At 36.5% G+C, this 25,246-nt stretch overlaps 5 protein-coding genes across 11 annotated transcripts in view; 4 read left to right on the forward strand and 1 right to left on the reverse strand.

The window, feature by feature from the left end:
- The first annotated feature begins 327 nt into the window (after positions 1 to 327).
- On the forward strand, positions 328 to 2,141 carry LOC139996118 (uncharacterized). The gene is made up of 3 exons (XM_072020236.1): positions 328 to 1,244; positions 1,335 to 1,482; positions 1,576 to 2,141. The coding sequence occupies exons 1-3, from the start codon at positions 1,100 to 1,102 to the stop codon at positions 2,042 to 2,044; spliced, it is 762 nt and encodes a 253-aa protein (XP_071876337.1). The 5' UTR covers positions 328 to 1,099; the 3' UTR covers positions 2,045 to 2,141.
- A 1,452-nt stretch (positions 2,142 to 3,593) lies between these two features.
- On the forward strand, positions 3,594 to 6,865 carry Sps1 (inactive selenide, water dikinase). The gene is made up of 6 exons (XM_072020231.1): positions 3,594 to 4,224; positions 4,905 to 5,009; positions 5,186 to 5,447; positions 5,522 to 5,712; positions 5,782 to 6,026; positions 6,272 to 6,865. Exons 1-6 carry the CDS (start codon positions 3,939 to 3,941, stop codon positions 6,422 to 6,424), a joined length of 1,242 nt encoding a protein of 413 aa, XP_071876332.1. The 5' UTR covers positions 3,594 to 3,938; the 3' UTR covers positions 6,425 to 6,865.
- A 766-nt stretch (positions 6,866 to 7,631) lies between these two features.
- On the forward strand, positions 7,632 to 10,820 carry Ak3 (Adenylate kinase 3). Its single transcript, XM_072020238.1, has 4 exons — positions 7,632 to 8,054; positions 9,111 to 9,230; positions 9,579 to 9,751; positions 9,958 to 10,820. Exons 1-4 carry the CDS (start codon positions 7,886 to 7,888, stop codon positions 10,165 to 10,167), a joined length of 672 nt encoding a protein of 223 aa, XP_071876339.1. The 5' UTR covers positions 7,632 to 7,885; the 3' UTR covers positions 10,168 to 10,820.
- A 385-nt stretch (positions 10,821 to 11,205) lies between these two features.
- Atg4b (Autophagy-related 4b) lies at positions 11,206 to 15,206 on the reverse strand. 2 transcript variants are annotated; one of them, XM_072020225.1, is made up of 6 exons: positions 14,739 to 15,206; positions 14,292 to 14,468; positions 13,770 to 14,117; positions 13,367 to 13,648; positions 12,864 to 13,264; positions 11,206 to 12,782 (listed from the first exon to the last, which is right to left on the reverse strand). In XM_072020225.1, the coding sequence occupies exons 1-6, from the start codon at positions 14,800 to 14,802 to the stop codon at positions 12,597 to 12,599; spliced, it is 1,458 nt and encodes a 485-aa protein (XP_071876326.1). In that variant the 5' UTR covers positions 14,803 to 15,206; the 3' UTR covers positions 11,206 to 12,596. The 2 variants fall into 2 exon arrangements, with proteins under 2 accessions (XP_071876326.1, XP_071876327.1); XM_072020226.1 differs by having other exon boundaries at positions 14,292 to 14,471; positions 14,739 to 14,790.
- Positions 15,207 to 20,990: 5,784 nt separating this feature from the next.
- The window catches only part of Mglur (metabotropic Glutamate Receptor), a 45,505-nt gene continuing 41,249 nt past the window's right edge, over positions 20,991 to 25,246 (forward strand). For 4 of the 6 annotated variants that reach the window (XM_072020253.1, XM_072020251.1, XM_072020252.1 and 1 more), the window contains exon 1: positions 20,994 to 22,734. The gene's annotated coding sequence lies outside the window, so the exon portion shown is untranslated. Of the gene's footprint in view, positions 22,735 to 25,246 lie in introns of all 6 variants that reach the window. The other 2 variants (XM_072020259.1, XM_072020256.1) reach the window with 2 other exon arrangements.

Genomic DNA, 25,246 nt, shown 5'->3' on the forward strand with positions numbered 1-25,246 from the left:
GATTAAGTTAGATCAAGTATGTATACACTTACGTATATACATAATTTCTATACTATACCATCCGCCGAAGCAAATCGCAGAGGGCGTAAAAAACACTGATTTTTTCATAATCGGTATTTCAGGACATAAGATACGCCGATATCCCATATAACGTCAAATCTATCCTATATTTACGTACATAAACGATGGTGATACATATGTATATTCTGTACCTTGTTCATAACTAAATGAATTATATAATTGAACGAATTATTTCGCTTGATTAATTCGAAAGATTTTATCTACTGATTCATTATCGATAACAACACCGACATGGACGTCTTGTTGTCTGTGCTATCGGACGGTTAGTTTTATCGCATAAGGGTAATACAGATTACAAATACCTGAATAACTAAAAGTGTATCTCTATTTTCCGATCCAAACACACTAGAAATATCCCTGCATGAATGTAGCTTGTTATAATTGATCATTAATTTTATTTTCTCATCATCAAGTAACGTGTTAATCGATTCTTGGATATAATGTATTAGATAACAGTTTACATTAATTACAATACAATAGAAACCATACCAATAATCTTAGTAGGTAATTTACACTACTATTGTACACCTAGGGTCCAACAATATCGTCTTCACTCCTGGATACGACAGACGTGAGGCGACATGACGTTTTGTCGGTGACGCGACAACTTTCTGATATCGAACCATATCCACCGATCAAGTACATATTGTTTTACGCATTGCGCTATGATATTCCAACTATTGTTCGACGTTCAGCAACTCAGAAAATCAATCTAAAAGTAGAAAAAGTGACTAGTGAAAGTGACACAAGTTGGGAAAGCGTCGCAGACATCGCGTGTTCGCGAACTCCGTATGACATCAGATATTGTGATACGGACTGCACACCGATAAATGCAAATCTTATGAATTCAAAGTCGCGTGGATACTATTCGTGTAGAAATTAAGGAGACAATCGGTTGTTGCTTTGAGAAATAATTTTCTGTCAATGCTGAACGTACTTTAATTAGAATAAATGATCCATTCTTTTTAAGAAGGTATTAATTCACAGTAGACTGACATATTTATTTATTATTAAAAAAATGGATGAAACAAGGAATTACATAAACTTAGTATTAACAGTTAAAAAATATCCAGCGTTATATGATCTCAGTTGTAATGACTACCATAATAGGGTTGTACGAAATAAAATGTGGAGAGCGGTGGCGCAAGAAGTAAACGCTTCTGGTAAGAATTATTCCAAATTTAAATATGTCTTTCAGGTTTTCTATAAAAGTTCAACCGTATTTTTCATATTCCTGCATATTTCTCCCGTAGCTGCAGAATGTAAGGAGAAATGGAAGAATCTTCGCGCCAGCTTCAGTAGACATTTAAGAAATCAAAATACGGCGAATTCGAAAGCAAAAAAACCATATTACATGGCCGATTATATGGATTTTTTACTTCCTTATAGCAAACTTCGCAGGTAACTGACCTATATTGACATGCAATAGAAAATCGATAACATATCACGTGATTCATCGAGCTATTTTTTTCTGTTTCTCTTTTCTGTTTTCAGGCCAGATGACAGTTTGAACGAGGAAGGACCAATAGCGCAGGAGAACTGGAACGAAGAGGAGACCGCTTCTGATACGTCCTCTAATTACGAGAAATTAAACAAATCTAACCAAACGATGCCAGAACCAGAAAGAGATGGAGACTCGAAGAACGAAGAGTACACGTTCGTGAGGAGTAAAACGATGAGGCTTACAGACGACCGATTATCACATAGGTGCTTGGATAATTGTATCTTAGCCAAAAAACGAGATGTCGACGAATCGATTAATGATGCAGACTTACTGTTCTTTAAAAGCTTACTTCCAGACGTACGGCAGATGACGAGACAAGAAAAGAGAAGTTTTAAAATATCTGTATTGAATTTGATCGATAAAATACTAAACGAAAAGGAATCGGCAATGTCGATCGAAAACGATATTCCTTGCGCTATAGTAAAAAATCAACAGGACGAAAGGGTCGATCAGTTTTAAATTAAAAGACTTTATCAGAGTTTGTAATGATATGTATAAATGTATAACAATATAGACTGCCTAAATTACGTTTAATAATATAAAATATATAAGAAGACTTGGGAAGGGTGTTAGCACAATTTGTGAAGAGAAATCTGTATTCTAAAATAATTTATAATTTATAATTTATTGTTATATTATTATCGATAAAACCGTATACTTTACCACCAAAATAAATAACAAAATCACACAAATACTTGTAATAATAAAAGACAGTTAGAAACAAGATACGGCCGAACGTATACAATTTTACGACTGCACCGGACTGGATAACAGAAATGGCTCGTTTCCGTTATTCCCATTCCGATAACAACTTATTCTCCTTGCTTCGTAAATTCGCAAAAGATACAGAATATGTAGAAATGAGCAGAAAGATATGCACGGCTAAAACATGTCTTGACATAACTGAGAATCACTGAAGAATGTGGATTGGTCAATCGAAACAACGCGGTATCTTCGAGCCAACGGAAAAAACTAATGAAAATTGAGTATGCGTTGCGCCAAAAGATTTGGCTGTTTCCGGTGAACTGTTCCAAAACAACTGAATTCTGCTTTCTACAGAAACATTCTTAAATGTATTGTATATACGATGCACGTACGAGCGCAAACATGGTCCTTTCCAGACAAATTGCCTTTACAAACTATACTTTGCATTAGTAAGAAATTCTAAGAAATAATTTCGTAGCTTAAAAACGTAGATCAATGCGAAAAAACAAGATAAAAATCTTCTTTCAATAACAAATTACCACATTTTTGATGATTTTTTTATTTTGCTGAACATAGGAAAATTTGCCTAGAATTCTTAGTTATAACAGGTTATAATAAAAACTAATTGATGTGTATTAATTTTTAGAATAATATAAAGATAAATATAAATAACGACTTTAGAAATCTTGAAATAGTTCTACGTTTTCATATTACTCCAACTGGATAAGAAAGAATTTTAAATCAGATTGTACTTTCATTGGCGTATATCAGAATTTTTGCTATTAAATGTTTTTACCAAAAAAAGTGTAGGATATTTCAATCAATCAATTCAAGATCAGTTATAACGGAATATAAATATGTATACTAATTTGAATAGAAAAATATGTTATTATCAATCGGCAAATAAGCAGAATATACATCTTAGTAGCAATTAAATCTGAATATCTTTTTACGAGAAACATTTGCCGATCACCGTTTATAAAACTGCGCATCTATTTAAACAACCAAATCTTTTCTCAATTATTCGATAATTATGATGTGAACATATATAAAAAATAATTAGCTTGTCGGTGCTTGAACTTATCAAGAGCAAAGTATATACACGTCACAAAGCACACTTGTCGCGTCAATTCATGACACAACAAAATTCAGCTCCGCGTACCACCGATACGGGCGAACCGTTGTTATATGGACGTACCTGGAGGCTGAGCGAGAAACGCGCATGCGTCAATTCGAAAAGGCCTATCAGAATAAAGCAATACCACGGTAAGGACATTGGGGGGGCTCTTGGTAGCCTTGCGCGTTCTTCCGATTCTGTAAAAGCTGAAGGCGCGTCCATTTTGTTAGCACATACGATCCCGGTTAGTCGACGCCGGTGCAAAGTATAATTCTCGTTTGCAACGAGTTCGTGTTACTCGAGTAGAGTAAGGGCTACGAAGCCAGTGGCTGTCTGTCGGCGGCGTTCGTGGATTTGTAGCTGCGTATCGTAAGTACAGAGAGCGCAGCTGGCAAGCGTGAGAACCTACTTGTAGATACATAGCGCAACAAGAATCAAAACGGAGGAGAAGCCGCTGGAAAGAGAATCGTTGTGCCAGGGCCGCGAAACGCGTCGCGTACCCGGTTCGTCGTTAGTTTTAGTTTTAGCAAGATGGCGGAACTACAGGGAACCCCGGTTGCTCAAGACGCCCTGTCCGTAGCCCAGCTAGAGCTCGGTGGAAATCCAAACGCCTTAGCTTTGCGTAGGCCGTTTGACCCTGTGGCACATGATCTCGACGCGACCTTCCACCTTACGCGATTCGCCGACCTAAAAGGATGAGGGTGTAAAGTCCCTCAGGAGGTTCTTGGGAAACTCCTTGAGGGACTACAGGCCGACGATGGTAGCGCACAAGATCATGAGCATGCCCATTTTATGCACATGGCCATTCCACGCATCGGTGAGTAGCTTGATTTTATTGCGCGCGTGTACAAGAGGATATTACGCATGTCGACATGTTTGATTTTATATAGACATCTTATAATAATTTTATCTTTTTCCTAACTTTTATTGGTTATGTTCATACAAATATTTGTCAGAACGTTTCTACGATTAAATTGCTCTTTCGAATTTTTATATTTTTTTGGTAATTGTTTTTATTAAAGAGAAGATGCAGAAATTATAATTTGTTAATTAAAGAAATTTTTCCCGGCGAAAATTTTCCATGATAATATTTAAATACCATATTTTATTCGTGTAATATAGTAACTGGAGATTTGTTACCCATTGTGGGAATTTTAGCTGTAAATAAGAAATTTTATTGAAAATACCTAGGGCGCAAATATCGCAATAGGCATCCCTATCATGTTAGCAGCCATGTTATCGTCTCCCGCCCGATTTCTCCCACGCCACCGGAAATACGAGTGTTCTCAACTTGTACTTAAATAATATATACAAAATACGTATATAATATCGGAAAAACTAATATGCAAATAATATATATTTTTTCGATAATGTTATTTTATAATTTAATTAAAATACATCTATTAAAAAAAAATTATGTTAAAGAAATTTTGAAATATTATTTTTTTTCTTGTCTTTTTGAAAATAAACATTAAACATTTATATTTTGCATTTCAGGCATTGGCATGGATTCCTCCGTAACTCCACTGAGGCATGGAGGGCTTAGTTTGGTACAAACTACTGACTTCTTCTACCCATTAGTTGATGATCCTTACATGATGGGTAAGATACACAACACTATGATATTTTAATTGTCATACAATTTTAATAGTTACATTTTCTATATTATATTCATTGAATTCATCAGTTCTAGTAATAAAATACACAGTTTCTTTGTTACGGATAAAATTTGTTTTATGGCATGCTGTTTAACCACTTGTATTGGAGTATTTTTCCAGGTAAAATTGCATGTGCAAATGTTATCAGTGATCTGTATGCCATGGGTGTTACTGAATGTGACAATATGTTAATGTTGTTGGGAGTCAGTACAAAAATGACTGAGAAGGAAAGGGACGTTGTTGTACCCTTGATCATGAGAGGGTTCAAAGATTCTGCTTTGGAAGCTGGTACAACAGTAACTGGAGGTCAAACAGTTGTTAATCCTTGGTGTACAATAGGTGGTGTTGCTTCTACTGTTTGTCAACCAAACGAATACATTGTGTATGTACTAATGAATAAATGAATGACATATGATTGTACCATTCCTTCCTTAATGATGATTGTTTATATTACAGACCAGACAATGCCGTTGTGGGTGATGTTCTTGTTTTGACAAAGCCACTTGGAACTCAAGTTGCTGTTAATGCTCACCAATGGTTAGATCAACCAGATCGCTGGAACAGAATTAAACTTGTGGTCAGTGAAGATGATGTAAGGAAAGCGTATCAGAGAGCAATGGATAGTATGGCCAGGCTTAACAGAATAGGTATGTGTTAAATTGTAGTTTGATATTTTTATTAATACAACAACAGTAATTGGTTTTTTTATTTTCCAGCGGCTCGATTAATGCATAAATACAATGCACACGGAGCAACAGATGTTACGGGTTTCGGCCTTTTGGGACACGCACAAAATTTGGCCAAACACCAGAAGAACGAAGTCTCTTTTGTTATTCATAATTTGCCCGTAATCGCAAAAATGGCAGCTGTAGCAAAAGCGTGCGGTAACATGTTTCAACTCCTTCAAGGTCACTCGGCGGAAACCAGCGGTGGATTACTTATTTGCTTACCTAGAGAACAGGTTTGAAATTTTTTGTTCTTTAAGTATTTTACTCAAATCCTGCTAATACAGTAGAGTATATTATTCGTCATTAAATACTCTAAAGAACGGCAGGAAAAGAAACAGAGATTTCCATGCCAATTTGATATTGTAGACATCTTGGTGCTGTCGACTCTCTTACAATTATTTTTTTTTTTTCGTTAATATGGAAGTTATTAGTGAAATGTTTCTTATTGATCAAATTCATATAATTTACATATTTTTAGGCTGCTGCATATTGTAAAGATATCGAAAAGCAGGAAGGATACCAAGCGTGGATCATTGGTATCGTAGAGAAAGGGAATCGCTCGGCCAGAATAATCGACAAACCACGAGTAATAGAAGTGCCAGCTAAAGAAAAAGATGGAGAGCTTTGGTAAAGGATCACAGATGTTGGCGAAACTTTTCTATTTACTTTCATGTATTTAGGAGAAACTACATGCAACACAGAAAACACGCATTTACATAAATCAACACTACTGTACCAGATTCAAAGCACTTATATGTGCACCATTATTACGGTGAAGTAACGAATAGTCAATATTTTTATTGAAAAAAAATTTGATTATATACAGTGATCGTCCCATTTTGTCCCTCGGGTTAAAAGAATGAGATACAATAATACAAACTTATATTTACGTGTTATTTTTATTGAAGTTCAGTCTCAAGTTTTAACTTAGGAGTAACACGTTTCTTTTTTTCTCGTTTTTTAATTTTTGTTGAAAGCTGAAAATATTTCATCATAAAATTGTAAAATGTTCATAATGGTCTTCCTGACAGTTATGAATCCTTATTGGAAAGAATTCAATACAAAAAACAAATTCGAGGAAGCAATGAAGTAACGAAAGAATGAAATTTGAGTATATATATTTTTTTTAAGATTCAAGACTTAATATGTACTACGTACATACCCAAGTAGCAGTAGGCTCGGGATAAGCTTCAATTGCATTTGATCAAATTTGCAATATGTTGAGTGACATTTGGGTGCTTAGTGTTAATAAAGGACGTTAAGGTACACATAAATGATAGCTCGTGATTATGAAGATTTATAAATATATTTTAAAGGGGTATACAATATTGCAAAAAAGAAAAAATGGTTTTAACGATATATTGTACATTACTTCGACTTACGGATTTAATAGAATTGAAAAAGGAAACATTGAAAACATAGTTATATAGATGCAACGTTGTAAACAAAGACATTATTAACCCGTAGTACATAATGACAGGCTTTTAAGGCCAACGAGATTCCCACAATTTGTAATTTTGACCTATTGTTACATAGAATGTGTAAGTTGTCCAAACGAAAAGAAGGCCTTCTCTAGTTTTCTCGTTACATACGCTTTTGAAAATAATTATAAAAGGAAATAAGAAATCGAGCACAGGCCCTAATGTTGTATTACTTTTTCATATGAATAAAGTGCTACTTTGTCAATAAAAATAATATTATTATTAATCCTTATATATTAAAAATAAAAGAACCATTTAACGTCACAACTTAATGTGGCGAAGTACACAGAAAGATTGATATTGTAGTAGATTATGGATGTCATGTACTTATACGCGTCTTTCAGTACAGCCACCAATCGAAGCAGAAAAAACTAGTTGTTTTCATTCATTGGTTAATCAGTTATCTAACAGTTCGACAACTGGTCGCCATCGTGGTTCACAGGTCACTGTTATAGAGTAACGCGTTATATTTCAAAGAATTATAGTTACCATAACATTATCGCGTGAATCGTCGTCAGAAGTAATAGTATAGAGCAACTTGAAGTTCAAGTGTTTAACATAAAAAGTTGATCAATTTTTTTATTTTGGTGTTTCTTTAAAGTAACGATTTAATGGTAACGCTATCCACGTGGTGTTCCAAGGCTACGGCCTTCAGGGCCGTAATACTAGGTGCCCCTGCTTCTGGTAAAGGAACTATGTCAACTCGAATTGTCAAACATTTTAAGATGACTCACATATCGAGCGGTGATAAATTACGACTTCATATGAATAGTAACACCGGTACGTTTCAAACTATAAATTGTTTGCTGTATCGTTCAATTATACCAATAAAAATGATAAAACTTTTGCGTTTGTTTTCTAAAATAAATTTGTCAAGAACATTTTTTAATTTTAGATATGTTTATATTCATAATATATATGTGTGTACATATATGCTTTGAGCTCAAAAATTGTCTTTGAGATGTTTTATTTTATGAAACACAGTTAGAAAAGCGTTTATTTCGTCGATATTTCCTAAGCAAATTAAGATTGTTCTTGTTAAGTTTTATTCAACGATTTCACGTAATAGCATCGTATTACGTTCATTGAGAACTAAATTTACGCGACAATAATTGAATAAAAACCGTAATGTTTATTTATAAACACTCAAACATCTGGATTCGTGCTCGGAATAATATTGCACCATTATTTATTTCTAGATAATGTAAATCTCTGTTGATATTTTATTGTTTCAAATTCCACGCATAATTTAATAAGTTATTGATACAAATACAGGAAATTAATCTAGCGCAAGTATAAATTGCTTTCGTCACTCTGTACATATAATCAAGCTGATATACATAGATTCATATTATAGAATCTATCTGTATTAGCTTATTAGGTATTTATTGTTACTTTTATGAATCAATCTCTAATCTCTAATCCTGTAAAAAACTACTATACAGACTATTTTACACATTTAATTAAAAATCAGCAAAGTAAATTACCAAAATTTTGTGTAGTTTTTAACAAATTGCTTAGAAGAATACGCATTCTAGAAATAACTAATTACGCACGCGATTAGAGTGTACTTTATGCTTTTATATATGTATCCAGTATCATTCTGTCGGGTTATTTATTCACACAATGACAAAATACCAAACTCTTTGATATATGTACGAATTTAAGTAATATTCTCTGGATAAATATGATCTCTCATCGCTACAATTATCGTCCGTCTCAAAGTCCGCTGTATGATTAATTAACAGAAAAATAACAATGCTTAGTACGAGACGATAAATATATGTAATCGTTACGTTAATAAATAATACATATGTGATCATTTTAATTATATAGAATTGGGCAAAGCAGTTTCGAGTTACGTGTTATCCGGTAAATTCGTTCCTGATGATGTAATGATATCTATGATAAACAAAGAAATCAATTCGGTTGGTGACCAGAATTGGTTGCTAGACGGTGAGTAATTCAACGGAAATTGAAATCTTAGAAACGTCACTTCAGCGTTGGGTAATATTTAATACAATTAATAACTGATTATTAGAGTTGAGATATTTTATTGCCTTAACTAACGAATGAATTATTAAATTATTTAAATATCTTTGTTCATCAATGTATAGTTGCAGTTAGTTATTTAACTATCAATTAGATCAAATATTAAATTCGTTATTTAATTATTAAATTAATTACATTTGCAATGATTAACTTATTACTTTTATCAGTTACTGTCCAATGCTGACGTTGAACATACAATGTATTACGGTGGCGGGTAACTAAATTCGAAATAAGTACTTGGCATTGCTATAGGATTCCCAAGAACCTTAACGCAAGCGGAGAAACTGCAGAAAATACATCCAGTGAATCTAGTCCTCTACCTTGATGTTCCCATCAAAGTGATATTAGACCGCGTGAAAAACAGGTGGATTCATTTGCCCAGTGGAAGAGTATATAACATCGGGTTCAACAGTCCTAAAGTACCGGTAAGTTGTTATAGAAACTTCGATTTGTATCCAAATGTATCATTGGCAATATGTCTAATAAAACTTCATAATTAGATTATCTTCCCTTCGATTTAGTAACCGATAAAGTATTTTTTTTTACACGATTTTTTATATTTTTGAAACTTTCGATCATTCTCAACTCTATATTTCCTTCGAATGACTAGTATTAATTTGGTTTTCAACAGGGTAAAGATGACGTGACCGGTGAACCCTTAAGTAAGAGGGACGATGATAAGATTGAAATTGTACAAGAAAGGCTGAAGAGATATTCAGATGCAACTGAGCCTATTTTAAAATTTTATGATAATTTAGGACTATTGAATACTTTTCGAGGTAACACTACTGATGAGTTATGGCCACTTGTAAAACAATCCCTTACAAAATACTTATCATAGTCTTAATTTGCTAGAGCATATTAGTATTTTAACAGAACAAATAACGAATAGTGCAAATCGTTTAAATTAGAAGTGAACATATGCTTCCATGTGTGCCATATGTGCTATTAATTTACATACGCACAAATATTGATGGATTGATTAATGAATACAAATTATGGAAAAAATCTATGATATATTTTTCTGTAACTTACATATACTATATATATATATATATATATTTAACAATTGACATAGATCATCTAAATATTTTGCATGATCGTAGTACAAAATTTGTTAATTTTTACTATGTTTTGTTTTATATATGTACAATTTGATCTTTATATTTAAATATTTTCTTTGCATCGACACGTTAAATTTGCTAAAAGTATTTAGTATTTAGACAACAATGTCAAATATTTTAATAAAAGTTATGAATGAAACAAGCAATTGTAAATATAATGGTTTATATTTGTCTACTTACCATGCTTTATAAATATCAATTGTAAAACATTGTTAATATTGTAATATAAAGGAATCAAAGAAGCTAAAGACTTATTCTAAATTGATAGAATTTATTGAGATTCGTATAACGCAAATGTATTAAGGTATGATGTATATTATGTTTATATTGTAATTTTAAGATGTATTAGCGACATAACAGGAAATAAACTTTGGAACATCATTTTTATCACTTTTTTATATTTATTTTTAACTGTACCGATATAAGAATTTTAATAACTTTTATTTGTGTACAGACCTTAATTAACATGAGTATAATATACCTTATACATCATGCTCACATTTTCTTTTCATTCGAATATTAACTCAGTTTTTTCATAACAATAGCTTAATGTTATATATGCTTGTTAACTCTTTGCACTCGAGGACTTTTTAGGTCAGGCGTAGCAGCTAATCCGGATGATTTAGCGCATACGTGACGCGTGTCTTACAGCTAGCGTAAAACGATTTTATATACAAATTAACTTACAAAATCATTATATTCTAATACTTTATCTATATTTACATCATTGAAAATATGATTTTGTAATATCTGTATTTCTTTTTTTTATGATAATTTACAAAACATTCACCAAGATGCATTCTTGAATGTAATTAATCTAATTTTTCTACAGTTCAAAATTAAGTTCATTTTCATTTGAGTTAATTTCACTTCCGAAAATCATTTTTTTAGGGTTTCTAAACTATTATACTTTCGCCGTGATCTTCGAATCCGAATTAACGTTGGAGACGTTATTAGAACCATAGTTTCGGAGGGATATGAGATTAAATATTTTATCTCCATTTTAAAGTCTATTACTTTACTCTTCCTAATAAAGAACATAAAGAGCTAAGGAACCAATTTACGAACAAATATTGTTCTCTCATCATTTGGAGATGTCGAAATCTAGCATAAACAGAGTCTGTCGCCTCTCGCTCACCACTGAAGTTGCAGCACGGAACGCCGTGGCGACTGAGAGTCGCCCCTCGAGTGCAAAGGATTAATTACATGTTTCTCTTTCATAACATAAAACGTTATGTCTAACGTAGCGATGCGCTTTGAGAACTTAGTATAAGTTCAATATAATCGTCGAACGGAAATTAGAATACATATTAAATAAATAAATAACTTAACGCTATATTATGAAAAAAAATTTAAATTAATTGAAGCTTAAATGTTATAACAGGTAGATATGGTTAAATATAAGTATAATGTGCGCTGATGATTGCACACACACACACACACATATTTAACTTAAGCACACAACGAAATATACTCAAATTACTTCTGCAAAAAATCTAAGAGAAATCTAATATTACTGTGTTACAAAATAAGTTATGTCAGGAACATTTCTGTAAGGAATTAAGAAATTTTTACAAAAAGTACTCTTCATAGCAAAATCGCCAACTTACGATCTACGCAAGTTCTTGACGTGATAATTACGTGAAAAAGAATAAATATCTTCTCGGTTATGACACTTCTAAGTCATATAGTAAATCAATATCCTAGCAATTATTTAAAAGCAATAACTTTTGAGATCAATAAACAAGATAAAAAAAATTGTGCAAGAATAAACCGATATACAAAAAGCCGCATTAAATTATGATCACAGAAATAAAGTATCAACGATAACGCTAATTTGAATCTATAAATGCATTATCGCGAATGGAAAATATTGATATATTAATTCACGTCAGTCATTTAACGAGCACGTTGAGATCTACAGATCATTTTGCGGCATAAATTCATTTTACAAATTAATACTCAACTCTAATATGTAACATTGTCATTTGTTAAAGTCGTCAATTGATTTCTTCCTTGTACATATATGGACGAATGTAGAGAGAATTATGATTAATGACAAACATTATCATTCTTCTCCAAAAAACTATCCACGAATGTTTTTTAAGTACATGATATTTCTTCTTTAATGTCTGTGATAAATATCTCATTGTACTAGTTCAAATTCTTCGCACTCGTCAAGATCATCATCATACGTCCCATTACCTGTAAGTGAAGTAGTAGTGGGAATTATGTTTTCTGCAATTTCAATTTTTTGTTGGAGATCTTTCCCGCTCCCTTCGCAAAATAAAAACATCGGATAGTCGACTTTCTCATCTTCCGGCACCAAGTACTGCAATAAAAAATATATCATTGGATTTACAAATTATCTAAAATATAGAACAATGATCTTCATGAGAATGACCATACTTACAGAGGGAGCAATCTCCATAAAGTTTGTGAATTCCATTTTATTATGAAAATAAAATCCAACACAACAACTAGGATCCATTTTTGATATTAACATTTTTCTTGGTGCAGTACAATGGAAACTCGTCAAAGGAAAATTATCTTTTAACACATCGACAGTTTCTTGACAATAATGTGGGTCTAGATTAATTAATTTATCCTCCTGGAAACCGATAAAATAAAGCGAATGGCGAGGTCGGCCACCAATAACTCCAATACAGGTATTTAGCGTAAGTAGATGTGTTAGGCAAGATGCATAAACAGGATTCAATTTGTCAGCACCAAGCCTTAAAGGTACAAAAAGTATAAGAGATTTCCACTTGCCATCCGGCATTTGGCATACATTTTCTACATCTCGCAGATAAACTGTAAAAATATATTATAAATTAGGTGTCGGGAGTATACCAAGAAATTCCTATCAAATAATATTATTCAATATAAATAAAAGTATCTCAGCTGTTGTATTACCTGCACAATCTTGAGCAACATAAACAGCCAAGTTACTAAATACTGGATGTCGTTTTGCTGCTTGTTCTATTGCTTGGCTTAAAAGATGAGCTACAGAGGAAGGTCCATACCAATCTCCTGCACGTTTTCCCCACAGGGCACTCAAAGAAACAAGTGTATGTATGGAAAATGGAGATGCACTGTCTGGTAGATCTCCAAACGATTTAATTATTAACCTGTGATTATATTCATCCAATTTCTGTTGTTCTGTTTTTAGTGGTTGATCTACCTGCCACCGCCATTCTATGGAGAAAATGAATTATTTTATAAAAAGAGTATAATATATATGATATATGTATAATATGTATAATTAATAATTATTGTATCGCAATTTATAACTAAAATTTATAATGAAGATAAGTACCTCTTCCAAGAAAATGGCAGACCAATGCCTGTGCCAACATCATTTGACCGCTACGTAACATACATCCCCAACCACAGTCAGTGGTAAATGTAGAACCATTCAATATAGGAAATTCCCTTCTGTATGTTAACCAAAGACGTGAGGTAAAATCCTTCTTAAATTCCTCTATGCTATCTTCAAAACTAATAGCATCCATAGCTAAAGATATTTCACTGCCAGTGTCTAAAGTTTTTTCAGCTTCGGAAGCCTTTTCCAAAAATTCTTCTGGCTTTTTGCGATAAATTTTTCCAAGTAAGCATACTGGAGATTCTTTTGAGAAATTTGTTCTAACTACTTTGATGGTCCAGCCTTTAAAGAAACCAAATCTAAATGAGATTTGTTGCAATATGCACATATGTTAGCACGTTCAATGTGGCACATAAAATTGAAAGATGGTAGCAGAAATCAATTTTTCTATAAGATGTATATTTATGTTTTCCGCATTGAATGTGTTAACTAACTATGAAATTGTTTCATACTAACCATATTTAACATTATTCCACATGGATAATAATTTTGTTTTAACTTTGCTATCAACTTCTGTACTAACATTGGAATCATCCACAGGTAATGCATTGTTTGTAGTACCTAGTTGTATGTTTGAAACACGGTCAGTGGTAATAAACCCAGAGAACAGCCCCATTGTACTGTTAGTAAAACCTGCTAAGAATAAGCGACATTTGACAAATCAATGGTTCATATATTTCTAAAACTTTTTTCTTTACGACCAATTGTACGAAAAAGTTTGCTTAGTGAATGAAAAAAGAATGAAGTAGGATCACTAAGAATCATGATCTGGATTTTAGTAATAAAAAAGGTACGACTAATGAACGGAAATCTGCGTTGCTCACAACTATGAACAGTCAAGGAAGAAATCAATTACTAGGAAATTTTTATGCGTAATTGATTCGCATTAAATTCGACACTTACCTAACCTCTCCCTGGAAGATTGTACCTGTCCATTCATGCCCAACAAGCAAATTTTAGAAAGCATGTATTTTCAAGGCATTTAAGTACCGCACAGAAAGGTGATTACATTTTTGTACGAATACGATTATGGTTACGCGGACAGTGCACACAACCACAGTTTTATCGCATTGCGTACGAACTGGTTACTGTTGTCACAGAAGTATTTAACACAATTATGCATCGGTTGATGCACGCGCCGAGTTCAACACAAAGCTCATCACCAGCCTACTGTTAACTTAACACTTCATTTCCTTCAAATGAAATACTAGGTCCGTAAGATACTGTACAAGAATAATTTGTTTCCTTAAAGATGGTAGTCAAATTGAGAATAAACGAAACAAGTGGTGTATCGTAAAGCAAGCGATCAAAAATAGTATAAGAACACACTCGAACCGTCGACTGGGAAGGACGCGTGTTTACTAAGAGCGTGGTGAAATTTAAAGCGCCCGTTGAGAACTTCACCAGCGCCGTACTGTGGTCAAATTGAGAATTATAAAAGCGCATGCGCGTGCGTCAGTAGAGTGCAGGGGGAAAGCAAGGATTGCGCTGCCCAGATCTGATTTCGAAATGGTGGTATGTATCTTATCAAAGAATGCACACACTTGATGATACTTTAATTATTCGAGCAAATAATATAAGAATATATGATTGATAATACCTTTCTTTCCAATACACAACAATTAAGTTGTATCTATCATATGTATTCTTCTTCTATCAATAAAATTTCATTAATTGCTACAATGGTATTTTATGAGTTATAAAAAGATATCAAAACAATTATTTAAAAATAAGTTTATAACTTATTATCGTATATAGAATAGATACACCTTATTACTGGTAATCATAACGGATCATGGTTTTCTGTTTATTCATTTTCATATTACTGTACTGCAAATACCTATCGCCATTTCATTAATTAATACCTCTCCTTTCGAGAGGCTAACAAACGTAGTACCGTTTCTACCCGGATTTTAAAAAATCCCACAGCAACAGCAGAATTTACCTATTAAACAGGCAACCATTTAATGAATAAAAAACGAGCTAGATCCACTGTGATCTGTTCAATTCATTCAAATAATTAATTAACAGATTATCTCTTTCGTTTAAAATTTCCTTTATGTTACTATTATGGAGAATTGGCGAGTTGGAAAGGAAGAGATCACAGAAAGGGAAAATCCTAATGTCACTATTACACGACGAACCTCGTCATTTCTCTCGTCTCGTTATTTCTATACTTTTTTAATTCTAATTGATTACCAGCCGAAATAGAAAGGGGAAAAAATGTTGAAACCACGAAAGCCACCAGCAGAGTAGGATTAATGGAGAAATAACGGAGCGCAACCGGGGTACATTATCCCTTTTCATTGCAGTGTAATAATGCACTTTTGTCAGGAAGGACCGACAGAGGGGAATACAGAGAAAATCAGGTGGAAAAGGAGAAGCGAGAGGAGCGAGGGTATGTGATGAACGGTGAGATGAGGAGTTTGGATGTTCCATGGTGGGAGCGAGCATGAACGAGCAGGACAGAGGGTTTGAAGAAAGAGACGAGGGACGAAAATCGCGCGTATGACAGAGAGAGAGAGAGAGAGAGAGAGAGAGAAAGAGAGAGAGAGAGAGAGAGAGAGAGAGAGAGAGAGAGAGAGAGAGAGAGAGAGAGAGAGAGAGAGAGAGAGAGAGAGAGACAGGAGGAAACTGTCATGCGCGTCTTGTCGGGGAATAACCAATGAGATACGCGTATCCCGGCTTACCTCATTGATTACCACGTTCGCGCTCGTTCTAAATTTTACATCGCACCCGTCGTCGTTGCAAAAATATGAATCGGTGCCTCGTGCCGGTCATCGGTGTTCGTAGAACCAAGATTGATGGAAGGAAATGGAACGGTGTATCTGTCAGGACAATAATCTCTCCCTCCCGACTAGTGTTACATTAACAATAGCCGGTAGCAGGTGTATTGAAAGCATCGTGGCAAATCTCTACAAAGAAGTAGGGTGATGCAGGATAGTTTGGAGAGGGGAGGGCCAGTACCACGGGATAATTCGAGGAATGGTGGAATAGAGCGAGAGCGCAGGGAAGGGGAGTGTTTCCCTAAAGCTAGCTCATCGTATCTAAGCATATGCATACATATATTTATATGTATATATTATAATATATATATAAAAACTATTATATATATTACTATTATATATATTATATATTATTATATATATTATTATATAAAACTATTATATATATGTCGGAGATGAAAGGACAACGGGACCCCCCGTTGGAATTACTCGGAAAAACCCGAATGCTATAGCAATTACGAAACAACCCAAATACAGTTATTCGAAACTTGAGACAATGAGCTTGGGCTCGAGGCGACGGTCATGGGATTAACGTTCCACCTAACGGGACGTGGAATTGCATAGCCCGCCTTTAATGAGTCGGCCGTACCGATACTTAACAATAAACGACCTAACGGCCCCGTGATTAGCCAAATACGGATGGCCGCCAGAGGGTGACAATTGGCATACACAATACAATACAATTGGCAGGCGGTCTTTGTTCTATCAGCCCGTATACCTGTCGCCCGTTGTGGGATTTTCTCTGACAAATCCGATGACCTGGTGCCGTAAGGACACCTTATCATAGTTAAGCTCGGCAGCGAGGAGAGATCATTATCTTGCTTGCAATTTTTTCTACAAGAGTGAATCGAGCGAGCAGTGTATCACGAGGAGAATCAAGTCCGACGTAGATCTTGAAGCAAAGTATATCCGTTATCCCGTGGACCGTGGATTCGTTATATCGACTCCAAGATCATTGTTCTTATTGTTTGATTATTGAGGCCAGTTGTCTATCTTGTATTTGTGGTAATAAACGTTATCTCGATTGTACAACGACGATGAACGACCCAGGCGCAGATTCTTTACACGCCCCAAATCCAAGTCATAACCCAAACTCGACATATATATATATATATATATATGTGTGTGTGTGTGCATATGAATACGTATACGTGTGTACAGGTAATAAAAGCCAAGGCAATACTGGAAAATCAACAAGGGGATACACTTAGCGGGGATAATTATTTGTAGAATAAGTATAACTTGGTCTTGTGTTTAGACTCGTCTTGGGGAGTTGGGGTAGGGTGACAGAAGAGAGGAGGTAGGAGGGAGTGGGTAGTGGGACGGAAATTAGGTCATGCAAGAATATTGGCGGACCGACGTAATCACGGTGTACGGCTTAAATAAGGACATTAACGACGAGTTCTTAACGCTTCTCTCCCTTAAGGTCCTTTTTGATCGGATTGTGGTTTGATTGACGGATGAAGAGCGTGGAGAAGGAGTCGTATTCACTGGTAATCGATCCGCCATCTTGTAATGCGCCGATCGAACCGAGGATCGACGGAGCAAAGGTCCTTCGAAATCGATACCCGAAATAGATAGGATTGGGAATGTAGAATTGAACGCACACCAACGAAGATCGTTGTCGCAACAACGGCAACTCTCTTTGGGAACAGAGAGACTCATTAGTTGAGCTATATTTCTGTCCGAACGGCGAGCGTGTAAACATACAACGGGCACGTAGGACGTGAGACGCGGAATAGTTTTGCGCGATATTAGCTTGACGGAATCGATAAATCGATTGCACTTCCGATTGTGGTAACGAGTCGATACTGTGTCGCTAATTGAAAGTCTCTGCCGTTCGATAGGTGGATCTCTATCGAACTGCTACTTCAGGAGTTGCAATAGTAAATGACGAAAGTGCCAAACGGAAGTGGAGATTTTTCTTATAAACAAAGAATGTATATTTGTTGATTTTGGCGTTTGTGTTGTTCAACACTTAAACGTAGAACAAATGGAAAATCGGGATTTTCTGCCACTTTCATTTTTTTCAATCACACTAAAGTTGGGGCTTAAATTTTACTTTTGTTTAAATTTTTTACTCTTATTTAGTTTAGAAAAAGATAAAAAGATAGAAAAGATAAAAAACAATCTTTTTGGTGGAAAAATATATATTGTATGCTGAATACGATATTAAATATTGTAAGTATTAGAATAATTTATTTTATCTTCTTAGAAAACTCGAGAACAATAACATTGCTTATGTTTCATATTGGACGCAAACATCGAACCAGTCGAAGAACGCGTTGCTTCGAAATGCCGCTCGAAACCCTGACTGATAGCATTAATCTGGAGTTTCATTATTCTAGGTAAAATAGTGAAATGGTTGGCTGGCGAATGGCCGCGTGGAATAAGGGGAAAGGCAACCGGAAAGAAAATAAATCGTTCGCGAAATACATGACCCCTGCGATTACATGGAATGGGGGCCACCAATGTGTACGAATTAGTGCACGCTAAGTTAAAACAAACTGGTGAAATTCGTCGAGTCAGGGGAACGATTGATTAATAACCTGGCGCAGCTGTTCATGGGTATTCGCTCGGTGAAAAACCGTTCTCGCGTAAAGAGACCGTGAAAGATTGGCAAAGTTTGCGGAAACGAGGCGGCCGTAACGAAAGTTCGGCTATGCGAATTCGTTCTGCAAGGATGAAAATCTAATATCGATTGGAGAGACTAGATGTAGATGCTTACCCGTACGAAGAAAGTATTATCAGATTACTTTATAAAAATGGGTAAAATATTTATGAACAGTAGATAGTAGAGTTGCAATAAACCCAAAGAATCACCATAGCCCACATCTGTTAGCAATAAAATTGTATTCTTTGTACATATTCGGTTTATTGCAGGTCAGTGTGACGATGTGCGGGCCTCGGAGGCCTGACCATGAGGGGCGTCGCAGGTACTGACTCACGCGACGTAACAGTTATTATCATTAATTAATTAATTAATAGAAATAATTACATTATTACTTTCATGGTTAATTTCTATTGTCCATGAAACGGTTAAGGCAGAGTAAAATGCGAGTAAATGTAATATATTTTTTATTCAATATATTCTCATAAATATGAAAGATATTAAAGTATAAATGTTAAACATGTTAAAACATCTAAGATGTTATAACTTACTAAATAATCGTATCTTACTTTATGATATTAAGATTTTATCCATTTTGATAGAGTAATCTGATAATTATTAGTAACGTTCGATAGTAACGTTATCAGTAATGTTCCAATAAAATGTTAGTAATGTGCAATTAGCAACTACGTTACTAAAATTTTTCAATCCAACGTATCTAATCTTATCCCGATATTTTTCCACGAAAAACCTGCCATTTCATCTCTCTTAGAATATTCCACTGATTCTACGAATGCTTTCTCTCCCTCTGCGTGTCTAATAATAATTTCATTGGTAATTTCCGCATCGTTTAAGGAGATTGTTCGAATCCCGGGCGGACGTTGAAGGAGCTGGACCGGAATATCCGGCGAATTAGAGGAGCCGAGCTGGCCGTGCCAGACAGAGGATTTCATTTTAATTAATGCACCGTGCCGTCGTTGTCAAACTTTTTGACGTGCCATCGTGAAAGCTGCACCGCGTTTAAGGTATTATTTCCAACGCAGTTTATCCCGGTTACAGAATAAATCCTGCAGGCGACGCGACGCTTTTCTCGTCGTGTCACGTGTAAGACGCTGTTTAAGCTATCGCGTGTGCAAACGGCCCGGAAGGCACCAACCAAGGACAGAATCGTATATAGCTTATTTTGTGTTCATCCGTCTTAGAAAAAAACCTGCAAACAAGATCGAGTGCCGTTCCGAGACAGATTAGCGCGTTTGTTACTTTCATCGTTTTGTATCGTCGTTTCTATGGGAAGCCGTTCGTGGATTGTTGCGGAAAAACGGACGATTATATTGAAAATTGTTGACAGATATTTTGAGAATTCGATCTTCATAAGATCCAAATGGGTCCAAATGTAACTAATTTTCCTTGATCGACGGTGGCCATTTCGGTTCAACCATCGTACGATTCGATCCTCTTGACTTCCGACCGCGAGTGCACCTAAAGAGACGCTACTCGTCGTTCGATCGAGCACGCGAGAAAATTTACACCGAGCGATGTTTGTTACTGATGCACGAACTGAGAATTTCTGAAAGACCACTACACCTTCTTTCTTCTGTGCCACGAAGAAACGCGTCGAGCGTAAAAATAACTCGATGTAACCCTTCCGTGGCCCGATCGAGCGTCGTTTTAGAAGTAAAATACACAACGTTTTATTCGCAGCTTTTTACGATCTTAAAAGCTAACGACTTTTGTTTTTAAATTTTCCATTGGCGCTGTGCGGCGCGGCGTCCAAAGACGTCTCGAGGACGTCTGTATTTTTGAGACAGTACACGCGATCGCGATCGATCCGGTCTGTTTGCTCGTTCCAGACGAGAATCCATCGTGTCTCGTGAATTACGCCGTGTTACTATAATTTGCAGGCGCACGTGACGCACTCGTCATCACCGAAGCGATGATTGTTGTAATATTGTTACAGCGGCGAGTTAACACGGTGTTCAAACACGACACGTCCGCTGTGATGAGCGTTCAATTTGCTGAATTAATTATTATCGGTAGTGCGGGGGCTTATATGTATGAACAAGAGGTGTTTGCAAGGTGAACTCGCGTTTCTTTTCTTTGTTACGCATCGTGTCGCATCTTTGGTTCGATTTCTCCTGTAAGTCGATTTGAAAGGTTTACAATGAATTTTGCGTAATTATCGAGGGAATTTACATAAAAAGATAAACTTATATCATTCTGTGTCGTAAAACGTGTTAACCCTTGAAAACTATCGTTAGAGGGGAATTTGACCTTAATGCATTTAATTTTTATTTTAGAAATCGATAGAGTGAAATAAACGCAATTTGATATTAAACGAGAAGTAGAAAAGATGATCACAAATAACATTGCTACGATATTATTACTGAAAGATGATGTCAAAAGAAAACTCGCACAACGCAAAACGTTACCTAAAACAATGTAGCAATGTCCAAGAGTTAAATTTGACTTCATAAACCTTGAAACATTCGAAACGAACGATTCTAATCTGTAAAACGACTTTAACATAGGAACGACGCCAATTTCTACGCAAATTACCTTTAATACGTTCCAAGTGACCACGACGGAAACGTTTGAAACTGCAAGCAACGTAACGTCACGCGGAAAATCGAAAAGTCACGGGAAATTCGGGGATGCGAGAAGGTGAGGTAATATCGAGTTGGAAAAGGAAGAAACGAAACGCATATATAGTAGCTCGATGGATCGCCGAATGGGGGAAGAGGGGTCCACGGTGGTGGTGAGGGTAGCAGAGACAGAGAAGAGAAGAGAGAGCGCGCGCGCGAGTGAAAGAGGAAAAGCGGGCAGGAGATACGGGGCGAAAGCAGTGAGGGTAGTTCGGCCGGCCGGCCAGTCGTGCTGTGGCGGCAACCACGACGCGTAGTCGCTTCACGTTTACCCGTCATGTTGCCAAACAACCCCCTCGAGCACCCTTTTAACACCTCGATTACCGATTCGCGGAACGGATGAGCTAAGAGAGGAACGAAAGATCGGGTTTAGACCGGGTTGATCGAATCTAGGGCACGGCCACGATGTGTACGGATCGTTCGAATCTCGGATGCACCCTTCTGGACCAGTATCCTCACCTCCACGCCTAATATCAGCTGGTATAATTCGTCGTCGAGCGGTCGAGTTAGTGGGATCGTCCTGGTTCCATTTGTTCGAGACGCGTCACCGCGTGGTTTAAGATAAAGTAAGGAATTCGTGCTTGATTTCTCGAGATTCGTGATCTTCCTGTCGGGGGGTAAGCAAAAGCATACCCCAGCAGCAGGGATTTTCGAATCGTTGGTGGTGAATCGAATTTCTGTTACACGTGCAAGGGGTGGTTCGCGAATCGATCTCGGGGGTACAAGTGGTTCTGCTACTGGAAATAGGGAACGTGTTCTCGCGTGAACAGATCGGCAGTAGCTGGTAGTTGATCACTGAACAGTTTCCCTCCGCCTGGTCGAGGAAAAGCCCTGGATATCTGAGGATCATCCGAAAGGTGGTAAGTAGCAAGGGATCCAAGCGTCGGAAGAAAAAAGGCTTACAAGGTCCGTCAAGGACAAGATATTCGATCGTTGCCACTTTTCTCGCGGCTGTATGTCGCACCGAGGCCGATCCTTGCCACCCGCCTCGGATAACCTTGGTTTACCTAAATCTCTAAGTTAGACATAAAGCATCGGACGCGCACGATTAACGGGAACCTTTGGCATTCTCTCTCCTTCTCCCTATCTCTCTTTCGGCCGCGCTGTTCTTTCATTTCCAAGGTATTAGGCGTGACTTTGTTCGATAAGACTTGTAAGAAAACGGGGAATGTCCAAGAATCCACGAAGAATCGCAAGGCTGATCGATCGACGATCGTGTTTTTGATTTTTCGGTATAGATCGGTAATCGCTTCGGAGGCAATTCGAATAGGAAGAGGCAAGGTTTGACCGTGCCGATCAAGCGAAACGGCCATTGATCGAGGGATCGTCGAAGATTCAACCCCTTCCGGCTGATATCCTTGGCATCTGAATTTGGCTACGATGTAGGGGTGGTAAACACGTCGTGCTCCTCTCACTGGGAAGGAATTATCGATTCGATACGCATCATATTTGCACGCGGCGACGGTCCGGGGCTAATTATTTCCGAACAGAGAGGGAAACCGACGCGGCAGCGGTGGCGAACGTCGCGTCGGGCGTCGTCGTCGACTGCGTGTCGCCAGCGCTTTTTCCGCGCCGCGGAATGAATGAAATAGAGAGATCGTTATTTAGGTCAGCCGGCAATTTTCGTACCCGAGGCTTTTAAGCGTCCATCTAAAGAGTTTTCAGACGGGGCACGATAACGCTAACCCGCACTAAAAAACCCGTGAACAGCCGCTATGGATTTTCTCTTCCTCTTTTCTTCTCTTTCTTTTTTTTCCTCCTCTCTTTCGCTCGTTACACGTCTGACCGTTCCATGCTGGAATTCTACGAGACTCATCACTCGGCCCGTAAGTTTAAACTTCTTCCTTTCGGCTGCGCTCGGCACAGAGATCCTTTGAGGGCAGGCGTAAGCGGTGATTGCTCCTCGAATCGAGCCACCGGAGTCGATTCTCTGAAGCTTTTTCCTAGACTGAAACGGAAAAGAGAGGCCCGGCAAGAAGATTCGTGTTATTGGTCGGATAGATAATCTTTCTACCATTCTACTTCGGGTAATATTATGTATATTCTCAATGGAATTAACTCAAGAATTATTGGACCGGTCAAAACGATCAGCCTGGAATTCTTTGGTGAGAATTTCGTAGATCTATCACCATACACCATGTATTGGCCACATTTTTCAACCGCCACTTCGGGTAATTAACAACAATTTCGATAATGTCACAATAACGAGCCAGTATTAGTATTTATATCGAAAAATAGGGATATCTCAGAGTATCACTATTGAAGTACTATATTTGTTTATAATCTCTCTAACATTATATTAGGTAACTGCATCTTAATTAACAAACGTATTATACGACGTTTGAATAAGATTTGTCCGAATTTTGTCTACGAGAATTTCCGATTTTACTATTTCTGTAGCCTGTTGTGTTGCGAAATGTTATTTTCTTAAAATTCGTCAGTTTTATCGTTCCACACGATGGAAGAATACAATTTTATTAGCGTAACAATTGCGTTAAATGTTTCTAAATAATCTTGATCTGAAATAATCTTCCATGCTAGAAAATGATCGGAAAACATAAATAACAAAGAGTTATCTCTCAAGCCTCGTTTAGATAAGGTATGTTAACGTCACTTAACTGTTATGAATCAGTTATTTATTTAATTTGAAATATCTTTTCAAGTGCAGTTGACGTGTATCCAAACTATTTCTCGACTTCAAACGAGCAATAACTGTTGCATAACATAATGCGAGCTTTTCTTTCATGTACCATCTTAGCCAAATTTCGAAAATTGCACGATTTCTAAATGAATCGAGACACGAATGTTAAGTTTAGAGAATTCGACAGCCCGAAATCATTTCATCGGAACGTGTGCCGTCAAAATCAAATGAAAACTAACTTTGATAGTTCGTTGCCACCTAAAATCACCAGTTAGTCGTAAAAAGAGCATTCGATGTCACGATTACGTCTACTTGGCGTCTAAACTAGCATCGGATGGCAAACGATCGTAAGTACCCCTCGACGATGAAACGCGGGCTTTTCGTTACAGTCTTTCATCGAATGTCGTGCTGATCGATCAGCCTTCTAATGAGCTCTTACCAAGGATAATAAGAAAAATTTGCTGGGATTCGCCGATACGAATAATAATAACAACAATGATAATAATAATCGTAATAATGAAAGAAAAAGGAAGAAAAGAATAAAACTGCATGACGAGTTTCGAGATCGGGAGGCAGGCAAGAAGAGACAAAGAAGGAGAGAGTGTAAGAAAGACAGAGACCTTGTCCCGATGACGCAGAGACCGACTGATAAAATAGTAACAAGGCCGGCAATAAAGAGGATACTGGCGAAGAAAGGGAATCGTTTTCAGGAAGGCGAACGGGATGCTGTG

The sequence above is a fragment of the Bombus fervidus genome, chromosome 17, assembly GCF_041682495.2.
Source record: "Bombus fervidus isolate BK054 chromosome 17, iyBomFerv1, whole genome shotgun sequence".
In the NCBI taxonomy this organism is placed as follows: domain Eukaryota; kingdom Metazoa; phylum Arthropoda; class Insecta; order Hymenoptera; family Apidae; genus Bombus; species Bombus fervidus.